Consider the following 11,821-nt stretch of genomic DNA (forward strand, 5'->3'; position numbering starts at 1 on the left):
TCATCAGTGTAATCGTTTTTCGTTTTCGAGCAAGCGGCAGCAGTAAAAATAAATAAGAATTGTGAAAAACGACAACGCATTAATCCAGCGTGTTCATTGTCTTGTTGTTTTTGTAGTTATGTTCAATTTGGTTTTTCTTTTTTGTTTTGTTAGCAAAATTAAATGTCGAATTGTGTTGTGCGTGAACTATTTGACGTTTTTTTCCATCTGGTGCAAGTTTTTTCTTTTTTTGATATGTTGCCGAGTATTTTCCGTTTATACCCTGCACAGTTTCTATTCACCGAAAATTTGCTAATTTTCATATTGTTTGGCTTTTGATTCGTTACATTTTTTATTTGTAATTACATTCCATGTATTTGTATAAATATTTTTTACACTGAGACGCAGTGTTTTTTATTTTTAAAACTTTCCAATTCAAAAGAAAGCTTGAAAAATTAATAACTGCCGCTCAGTGTTAGTTTGAGTTAGGGAATTGAATGTAATTGAGTGTAAAGAAGATGCTTTAGAAATATGCCGTTTACCGTACTCAGTTAGGACGAAAATATGCGCCGAGGTAAATAGAAGCTTATTAAAGCTTTCCAAAAATTTTAAGTTGACTTTCTTCAAGTAAAAGCTCGCAGTGATGACTACACCTTAAATAGGAGATGATCTGAAAGAGCTTTTGCCCACTACGTGCCTATGTGCAGTATATACGAACTTTAACAAAATCATAGTTTAAAAAACGGAAACCTCGCTATTATAATTTCCATTCGTACTGTCATCAGGTATGTAGCTTGAGAATAGAAATCGCTGCATCTTTTAGGCGCATCAATATTACATAGTTACATCCCGAGCTAATAAGAGGGAGCTAAAAAGCTTCTCTTGCGTACTCGTTTTTCTCTGAATGTTTTATATAGTGCTGCTCATAGAAAACCTTAACTCTATGCGCGCCCATATAATAGCTACAGAAAGCTTTACAGAGTTCAGGTCGCGAGCGCTGTTTTGATCATCAGTGATAAAGACGCACACAGATAAAAATCTTGAGCAGGTGATCGCTTATATAAAGTCCGCGTAGAGAGCTATTCTACGATCCCTTTATAATTCGTGAAGGCGTAGACACAATAAAATATAACTCTCTGCCCAGTACTCACGCATACAGTGAACTGAATTTCAGAGAGAGTTTTTACTTTTGAGCATATAATATCTAAAGGAAGCTTTGCAAAGCTTCTCCTGCTGTACATGTTATGATCGTGATCGATATTAAGCTACCGTGCGGTCTATTGCGAGGTAATCTACGTTAGGGCAAAACCAATAAACAGGACCCTTAATGCGAAAGGTGACTCTGCCCGGCTGGTTGATGTCCTCGGGAAGACAAAGGCTGGCATCGTCGCAATCCAAGAAATGAGATAGACGAGCAAGGTCAAATACAGCTGCCATATAAATTCGGTGTCCCTTGTCGAGTTCTGTCGCTCACCGTTGTGGACGAGCGTCTCGACACAATCCGCATTAAAGCGATATTCTTATACTTCTCGCTAATCTGAGCACATGCTTCGACGGAAGGGAGGAACAGGGCGTCCAAGGATCTTTCCTATGAGCGCTTAGAGCGTACATACGAGCGCTACCCTCGTCACGATATCCAAATCGTGCTTGGCGAGTTCGGGATCTTTCGACTCTCACGCCTGCTCTCTAAAAGCACTCTTCAACAAACCGACATACGTGAGTAGCAAAACCACATTTACCGTTCATTAAGTACCGCCGCCGAAGAAGTAGTCAAATTTCAGTGAGCCCGAAAGAACAGCTGGTACGATGAGGAATGTCACGAAGCTGGGGAGAGAAAATATACTAACTCCGATCGGGAACAACGCGATCTGCGTGAGATCAATATAGGAAACTGAAGAGCCAGTTCAAAAATGCTCAACTGAGATAGAGCGTTTTTCAATCAAATTCTAAATTAGGGCGTTCTTCAACTAAATTCTGAAATGGAGCGTCGTTGAAAAATTTGCTGGGCATTTTCGAACTGGCTACCGAGATAGGTCAATCTTTCACTCAGCTATCGATTTCAGATCTACCAAAAATATTACTTGTGCTATTATTTTTACGGCATCGAGATATATACATACATATATGCAGAAGCTCGGCCAAACACTAACATATGTGTAAGCGCCAATCTATTATTATTATTATATGCAACTTCTTTAAACCACTTCAATTCCATAATATTACCCATGTACATATGTATGTATACTAAGTTACTATTTATTTATAAAAAATTCCGTATTTTATATTTACTTGTGTTTGATAGCTGTATCCTCGAGTTTACTCGTCAACGTTTTGCATTCGCTAGTCAATTTATCCATGAGTTGCTTCTGATTCTGTATCATATTCTCAAGTTCATTTACGGTTTCGGCTATGACATAATAAAAGTAAAAACAAAAAATGTTTATTAATAAAACATTTATTTAAGTGAAGCATATTTCAGTTATTACATTAAATATAAATGACAATTCAAAATTCGCAAAGCAAACATTTTATGATTAGTTTGAGGTGAATTTTTATTCTTACTACTACGGCAACTCATGAATAAACTATTGACTTTCGTTGAACCATTGTTGGTATTGGAAAATATTTCGTACTGATTTACAATTACCAAACACTAATTAACAATATTTAGAGGCACTAATTTCGTTTTTATTTTGTTAAAAAAAAAATTCGTTTGATTTTCTTTCAAAATTTATAAGTTAAAAAGATTTTCACACAAGCCAAATCAATAGCTTACCCAGAACGAAACTGTGTAGAGTTAAATGATGGTGCAGTGCTTGTTAGATATATATTTGAGTGGCATTGCATGTGCATTTTTATATTCTACTTTGCTTAAAGCTATGTGAAAATTTTTAATTTAAAAAGAAATTAAAATAATCTATCTAACTTTTAGCTACATATGTATACTAAAATTGTCGCACAAAGAGAGGGGTCGGGGTGCCTCTAAATGCCGGATGTCTTAACGGGTTTTTTCTTTGTTAAAATAGTACAGTCAAATTAGGGTGATGAATTCGCAGGCATTGTCGCAAAGAATGTAAAATTTTATTTACTGGTTTTATGCTACTCAAAGGAGCTGCAATTTTAAAGCCTCAACCAAACTATGCTTAAACATTGGTATCCCTGCATTACAGTCAAATTCCAAAAGAATGTTGCTCCATCTCTAACAAATCTGTACAGTGGGTCGAAGCTACTATTTTTTTTATTAAAAATACCATTTTATATCTAAAACGACTTCAATCATAATTTAGTACACCTAAAGCAGAATTCAGCCACATAATTTCATTAAGCATTTTAAGCCTTTAACTCACATTAGTGGTTTAAAATATTCTACAAAAATTTAAATCTGCAAATTTTACTTTAGGTGCTCTATTATGGAGAGACACATCAAGTTCAGCACACTACAGTGATACACAGACGGCTCTGAGATCCCACACGGTTTCAAGCGGAAGATTATGCACATAGTCTGTGCGCAGAGACTAATTTCATAGGAATCATGAAAGCAAGAAGGTCATTATCCCAAGCGGACCGGCACTGTTGCATCTCTCATGATTCGGGGTCAAATCCTCATTGATCCAAGGAAATGAGGAACCCGATCAGGTAGTCAGAATAGCTGCTGCATCGACTCCAATAGGACCTCAGCCCTTCCTTGCGATAGGTCCTCTTACAGTGAAGGAAGCGCTTAGAAAGGAAAATTTCAAACTGAGGGAACTACACTAGCGAAACAGCAAGGGTATTCGTTAGGCTACTGCAACTCATAAACCTCCCCAAGGAGAGGCTTAGAATTATTACATGCATTTTGACGAGTCATTTCAAGCTAAGAGGCTACTTGAAATAGCTAGGGATCTGGTCGAGCGATCTCTTTTGTCTCCACCGAAGAGAAATCAATGTACCCCTTCGTGAAGTTGCGTAGGACATATATGGCCAGGAGTACAGCACATACACTTCCTAGCCATGGGACCTTTTCTAAAATTTATAGCGAATTTAGGGCTAGAGGCAGTAGGCCAAATAGGCGTACTGACTCTATTTATATGTATATGTACATATACACAGTTCTTGAGATTTGCTTGGATTTGCTCATGAAGTTAGAGCCAAGATATTTCATTCTCAACAACAGTCTGGCAGCCTTGTAGAAATTTTTGAGACGACTCAATCTCATCATACCCCAGATGAGGTGCTTGGTCGCACCGCGATCATTCTGATCAAACAGTAGCCTGGTAAAAACAGCCACAAAAAATTACAGCTGTGCCTTTTGCAATTTTTGCTTAGAGGCAGGTCAAGAAGCGTCTCGAAATCCGCAGTTGGTGTTGTTTTCATCGCACCCACCTAGGCTAGTCGCTGTAGTTTGCTGAGGTCGGTCAGCGTGCGCTTTACTTATGCCTTCTTCCACCAGACGGACGCAGCATAAGTTGGAAAAGGTTTGGAGAAAGTATGAAACATCCACCTTGCCAGTTTCCGGTTGATACCCCAATTTCGATCCGTAAGTCTCCAGCAGGTGCAAAGTCTTATCGTCAAGGATGATTCCCAGAAAATATACCTCTTTAGAGAAGCGTATCTTTGCTCCTTGAAGTAATGTTTCCAGTAACTTTTCACCTTTTCTTTACCTGGAAAAAATGGTTATGTTAGTCTACTTTGGGTTTACTTTTAACCCGTTTTTCCTGCACCATTTGGTGACTACTTTCAGCTCATTCTCTACGAGGTTTACTAAAATTTATTTGAGTAAATCAAGTAAAAGGTCTACGAAAAAGTTATTGCTTGGTTTTTATTCATGCGGCCGACTGTCTCCGAGCCTGCCTCTGATAAGTGTGGCAATATCATTCACGTAGCACTTAACATGGAAGGCATTTCACTTAGTAGGCAGAGTAGCTCGTTCATCACGATGGACCATTGCAGGGGGAATATAAGTGCGGGCAGCCTTTCGTAGCTTAAAGTCGGACGCTTTTCTATTCTAGAGTTAATGTAATTGTTCTGGATTTAAGGCATTTGCTATTCAGCAGCATGTGGTTGTCGGGTCAATCCCTTTGTGCTGAGCTCAATCGTCTATTAGAGAGTATTCCGTGTTATCGAAACGGATTTCTCTATTTTCCTCGTTAGAAGCAATATTAAGAAATGCGCGGAACTTTTAGACATCCAACCAGTTTCGCAAAATGTAAATCCGAATTCGGAGCGGAATTCGGCTGACCAATTATAAATGGCTATATATCGTGGCATTTTTCTGTCTAAAGAGCTCTCAATATACCAGTTTGCTAAAACACGCTGAAACATGAACGGCGTAAGTAACGGGTATTGAAACCACAATAAAAGGAGTGCTCCCTACGAACTCGTGACGAATTAGGGAAAGCGATAAAGTACTAGACTAAAAATATGTCAAACGTTTTGCAAACCATTTAAATTAAAATTTTCCTAAAAGCTACAGTGCATCAAAAATTAAAAATCTACTTGGTTCTACTTGGTTAGTAAAAAATTCTAATAAAGCTTAAAATAATGTGCCTTGTTTTTAGAAAAACTATCAGAAATCTCACCATGCTTATCATGCATCTCTGTCATACGCTTATCTAAATCTTTTTTAGTGGGCCGAATTTCGTTTTTCATCTCACCGTAGGCCAGCTGAAAATAATAAGCAATTTACGCACCACCCTTTGAACAAATCTACCAAACATTCAACTCACCTCTTTCTCCAAATTGGCAATCTCATCATTCAGGCGCAGCACCTCGCGCTTGGAATGCAACAAATCGGCATCGCCGCGATCCAAACGCTGTCGCAACGAACTGATCTCGGCCGTCAGACGCGTCGCCTCAGTTTTCGCCTCACGCGCCGCACGATCCAGCTGCAGCCGCAAAGAAGTGATTTCCTGCTCCAAGGATTGCTTCTCCGCATTCGCTTGCGCCATATCGGCCAAGAAAGTATTCCGATTTGAACGCAGCTCCATCTTCAGCTCATCGATCTGTGCATTGCGATTCGAGAGATCACGCTTTAGATCGTTTGCGTAACGTTTCTCACGTTCCAAATCCAATTGCAATTTGGCCACCTGCTCCCACTGATTGCTCAGATCGCCGCCCAATTGATCCACCTGCGTGTTGTAGCGTCGTTCGGCATTGGCGCGTTCATCGGCAATGCGACGCGCCATCTCATGCTGTAGCTCGCGCACACGCTCATGCTGCCGATCGAGCTCCTCACGCAGATGCTTCACCTCCAACTCCGCCTGTGAGCGCTCCATCTGCACTAGATCGCTGATGTAACGCTTGGACGAGGCCCCACTCTGGTACTGCTGCGACTTGGCTTCGTCCAACATTTTTTGCAGCTGCCGCACGCTATCCTCGAGCGCATTCTTCTCCTGCTGCAGGTGGTCGATTTGTTTGCGATGCGCGTCACAATTAGCGGCCGACGAGTTAGTAGCTGGAGTGGCTGCATGGGCACCAGCTAGCACTAGTGGGTCAACGTGTGCCAATTTGCGTTTGAGCTCTTCATTTTCCGTTTTCAAACGTTTCAAATCGATATTTGATTGCATCAACTCTGCTTCGAGCTCGCTTATGCGCGCTTCGTAGACGATATTTGGTGCTGACGCGTATCGAGGTGATTTCACCGTGCCAGAGGAAGAGTCTTTCTTGCTGCGCGGTGTTGTGGAAGCCTTCTTCTTGTATTGCTGCCGTTCATCACTATCCGAGGAGGGACTTGTTGTGGGCAGTGTCTTATCGACACAGCTCAATGTGGCTAACTCGGAGCGTGCGGTCTCCGTGAGGTGCGTATTCTCGTTGATCACGTCTTTGACTTTGCCAAGCAAATTGGACAACTCATTGCGGCAGTATTTGGACTCTTTCTCCAGTTGCTCAATGTAGTCCTCTTGCTTCTCGATGAAATTGAAAATCTCAACTGGCGCATGTACACTATCAGCGGCGGGTTGTTGTGATTTGCTGGTTGTGTAATATTCCAGTGGAACGGTTGCGGTGGTAGTGCTGCCCGTATAGGGCATTTGAAGTGTCAAATTATCCTTGGAGAAAGCATTGTAAGGTTTCGGTTTTGTGCGAATACCCGGACTAAAGCGTGACTTTTGAGCTGGTGACAAGTACTTCGAAATATCCGAATAAATAGGACGCTCGATAACCTGCAAAAAAGAGATAAAAAGAGGTCAATAACTGGCTACGGGAAACTCAGAACTATAAGCCTAAAATGAAGAAATTCCCAACCAATCACTTAACTATTAAAATGGTTATTTGTTGTTCATTTTATTAGAAAGACCCCCCACCTGCCTGTGTATATGAAAGGAACAAATTAAAAGATGATGCGCCTAGGTAGTTGTCATATCTCTTCTGCATAATCCATAGAAACTTCAGCGGACGAGAGCTGACATATGAAAGGGAGAAAGGGCATGCAACGTACGAATTAGCAGCATGATTGTTGTAAGTTTAGTCTCCTTCGCCGACACTGGACAAATATTGTTTCCTATAAAGATGGGTATATACCCTTTTCAAAAAGCCGGTTTAGCCGGGTCGGCGAGAAGCACAAGGGACCGTCAAAGGATCAACGATCGCTAGGCAAAATTCTTTAGGCACACTGATGACGGCTCTCTATATATTGCTGTGTCCCCACCTGGGGACCTGACAGCTATGAATATAGCGCAAAAAAATGCTCCTTTACGGCCAAAATGATATACTGTCCACAATTGAGATCGAAGGTTGGCGGCAACGCACCTAAATAGAAAAAATGCGCAAAACTTTTAGTTTGTAAGTCTTATAAACTGCCCGGTTTTATACCGAACATGGAGGTGGTCGCCAAAAGAAAATATCTAAGTTTTACCCCACGTCACTTTGGATTTTTTTTCTTAAGGCTCCCATACATTTTCCAACAAGGGAAGATTGGGAAGGCGGTCTACTGTCTTTAAATAATGCTATTTTCCCCTACACCGATGGCTCAAAGAAGGAAAGAGTAGCTGGTTCAAGACTATTCGCCAAGGACCAGCAGATAAGGCAACAATTTCGCCAGCCTGAAAACTGCAGTGCCTTTCAAGCAGAGATATTTGACTTAGAGAAGGCGGCTTGTCTCATGCAGTGGAGTAACGCACTGTATTCGTTGATTAGGCCAGGCGGCGTGGAAAATGTTAAATCTCAAGGTAGTAAAGTCGAATATAGTTCGGAAATGTCGTATATCGCTGGCTTCACTAAGTCACGTTAAAGTTTTCCACTAACCTCCCTCAGATAGGTTCCTGGACATAGCAATGTCGAAAGGAACACAGTAGCCGATGCGATGCCTAGACATAGCTCCGACCGTTGAACTACTAAAGAGGGTTGAATAATCTCCACAATGGGAACAAATATTTGATGCGAGTTTCTGGGTTTGAGGTCACCATAAGTTTAGTTCACCTGCCGTCTCAAAATCCCTGAGCGTCTTCGTTGAACGTAATGTCCTCCATTGTTTACGGTGGCTTTAATTCCGAAGGTATGTAGCTCTAAAGACTAGTTTGTCTAAATCAGATAAATCTTTGGCAGTTATCCCTGTATGTCCTACCGTACCGACTAAAGCAAGAACCTTTGTTTACCTCCGTAATTGAGCTATCTATACTCGCGACACCAAGATATCTCATTCAAGAGGGAAGGGATGTGCGATACAGATTGGTGGTTCTGAAATACATATAATTAATTCTATAGCCATGCGATGGATTCTACAATGTGCAAAGTCAGTCTAAGTTTTGCCACCACTTCCCCACTTTTCGCGCTTTGCGTGGAAATTATTGTCCAAATTTGCAGGGAATTAACAAAATTGTAATGAAGTTTAATGCGAATAGATTGGTGGCAGATAAGAAGTGCATCTTTGCAGTCGTTCCAATGCAAGCATCGCTGCTGTAAAAGCAAAGGGGGTCGAAGACCCGTACGTCGCATTTCGATCACGCTTAACCAACAATTGAAGCCAGTTGTTTATTCACAGCTTCGAGAACTATAAGAGCGTATCCAGGTAGGGACAGCTACCCTCCCCTCTATTCCATCTTTCCCGGTACCGCTCAGTTGCCGCGTCCGTTTGATTTGGCTGCAGGGTGGCTTGAAATATTGCCTATTTCTCTGTAGCAGCTGCAGATAACCTTTCGTCATACCAGCTCCTTCTCTTTTGTTGATAGTTGCCAACCGCAGCAGTACGAAGAGATTAGAAGATCAATTCCCTCTGCGCATTTAAATCCGGTCCATGGAAAGTTTTTTGTTTAAGTAGGATTCAAAGTCAATTGCGAAAGTTCTCTCGGATATCGTTTGTGACTGTAGGTTTTTCGTATTTGATCAGGGGAACTCCTAATGGTTTTATGTATGTTTCAATGCTGGTGTATGGCGGCGACGTCAATGAGCTTTTCTCCGCTTTCGAAGATGTTAACGTGAGGACTGAAATTTCCGACTGCTGGACCAGGTGGCTTACTCTGTATCGCGATTCGAAAAGCAAATCATTCGGTTTCGGATACTTAGGAGCTATGGATTTATATTAGTCCGTGTCGCTTTTCGAGTCGCATTGAATTTTTAATCGCAATACAGAGTAGAGACCCCCAGATGTGTTTAGCTTTCATTCGGATTGCGGCAATTCGACTCTTAAGTTGATCAGATGTTCTGAGCTCTTAAACCGAATAAGTCGGAGTGGCCCCACCGAGAGAACCACCACCCACTAACCAGAGTGCGCGAACGGGGACGCAAGACTCGCGATTGAGTATACTGCTGCAACAGTAGTACAAATTTTTTTTACGCAAAAAAATGGGTTAATGTGAATAAACCTCCGATTCTGGTGCAATTAAAAACCAACATTTGTCAAGTTGTTACTGATGTGCTTCAAAACAATAACGCTTGCCGATTTGCCGATTTTGTTATTCTTACGAGGAAAGTCAGCTGTATAGGGTTTACCAGGGGTTTCAAAGCCTATTTAAGATGATCAAACTCACATATAAAATATGTATAGTTGTAGAGCACTTTAGCAAGGTATTATTCGAAAATTCACGAAGAATCTTTCAGCAAGACTTTTGTTGTATTCACAACTTTGGAATCCTTTAGAAAATCTTACCAAAATAAAAACTAGATGCCCTTGTTTTGTTTTCCTTAGCACAGGCTAAGCATTGCTCTAACCTAACAAATATGAATTCATGCTTTCCAATTAGAATTTCAAACCAACTAAAGAGTTCAACGAACTTCTATGCCAATTGGCAAACTTTGTTGCATTAAACAAAATTACAGGCAATTATTGTTGTTTTACTTACCGACAAATTATCTGAATAATTATCCGTGGAATCCTCATTTCCATGCCGCAAATACGCCGCTGCAACACCACTACCACCGCCCGCAGCTGAGCCGGCGCCACTACCACCTCTGGGCGGGGCATACGATTCGGCCAACATTAACTTTAGCCGGCTAACAGCCTCATTATAGGCATAGTTTGTATAATCCATCGGTTTGCACTTCTTGTTGGCGGCGCTCTTTGAAGACTTCATTGGTATATTCCTGAATGAAATTCGCATAAAACAAAACTAAATTAGAACTTTTCGGAAATCACTTGTTATCACATTTTTGTTAGAATGAGTTTTAGCTGTTCTGTTGACGCCTTCTCCGCGCTGTTCGACATTTGTACAATCCACCACGCATTCTAAGCAACAACTAAAGCCTAGCCATGTAAAAGGACTACTGTGTCCTGCTGCAATGCGCTTGCACTTACATACATACATACATACATACTATGTACAGTGGGCAGTCACTTTCCGCCCCTAAAACGCTGTCAGCACCAGCACATGAACACACTCCAATTGGTAATGTTTCGGTTTTGTTCCCATTTGGAAGTTGCCTTATTTTGTTTTGTCCTGTTTTGTATGCCTTCGTTGCTATGACACTTTCTGATTAGGAAATTAACCTGTACGAGAAACATTAAAACAATTGTTCCAGTTTTCTTGTTTTGGTTTTCTGTGTTTCAGACAAAGGTTTTTGGTGGTTGTTTTAGTTGGTTTTAGTTCTTTGTTTACTTTTTTTTTTTGTTGGTTGAGTTGGTTACGCCTGAATGCGTGATGAACTCACATTAATTAGAGTGGTTATGAAATTTGTGTGTGTTCTTAAAATATTAATTTGAAAAATTTCCTATTGGCCCTCCTATATTATTATCCTTTTTAGTTGTTTTGTATTAATTTTCTGACACTTTTTGATGAAACATTTTTGAACAATGAGTGTTAAAAATTCGTATGATAAGATCAGTGATAGTTGGAGATTTGAAAATACAAGTTATTGCTATGTAGTAATATGCGTTTTTGAACAATTAGTATTTTAGGAGAAATTTTTTATATTTACCAAACATAAAAGCCGAGAACGATACAGAAACGTTGAATCCAGAAATTATTTAGTTTAACTATATATTTACTTTAGGGCTGTGCGATTATTCGATTACTCGAGCAAGTTGGTTAATCAATTACTCGAGTAATCAAAATTTTGATTACTCAAAACGATGATTAATCGAGTTACTTGAAATATGATTACTCAAAAAAAAAAATTTTGCTCGTAATAGAGTTTGCTTTGGAAAATGCTAATTTTTTTTTTTACATTCTGTGTATGAAAAAAATTTTTTTTTAATTTTTGAAAACAGAAACGTTGTTTTCAAAGTATCAAGGAACTTTAACTACTTTATACATATGTAAAGAGTTGAAATGTTGATTACTCATTTTACTCGAAATGTTGATTAATCATAAAGCATTTTACTCAAATATTTTTGTTTTTGGTTAATCAAAAATCTTGATTACTCGAGTAACTGAACTTTTGAGTAATCATAATTTCCAATTAATCGAATAATTGAGTTATTTACTTTATGATT

At 39.9% G+C, this 11,821-nt stretch overlaps 1 protein-coding gene across 1 annotated transcript in view; it reads right to left on the minus strand.

Annotated features, from left to right (window-relative positions):
* The window catches only part of LOC118740479, a 24,016-nt gene extending 13,437 nt beyond the window's left edge, over positions 1-10,579 (minus strand). Inside the window, 4 exon segments of the mRNA XM_036472068.1 lie at positions 2,269-2,386; positions 5,538-5,622; positions 5,685-7,118; positions 10,233-10,579. Of these exon segments, the coding sequence (XP_036327961.1) occupies positions 2,269-2,386; positions 5,538-5,622; positions 5,685-7,118; positions 10,233-10,490 (1,895 nt within the window). The 5' untranslated portion in view covers positions 10,491-10,579.
* Between the last annotated feature and the right edge of the window lie 1,242 nt (positions 10,580-11,821).

This window comes from Rhagoletis pomonella, unplaced genomic scaffold, assembly GCF_013731165.1.
Source record: "Rhagoletis pomonella isolate Grant_MI unplaced genomic scaffold, Rhpom_1.0 Rhpom_scaffold_00001, whole genome shotgun sequence".
Taxonomy (NCBI): Eukaryota; Metazoa; Arthropoda; class Insecta; order Diptera; family Tephritidae; genus Rhagoletis; species Rhagoletis pomonella.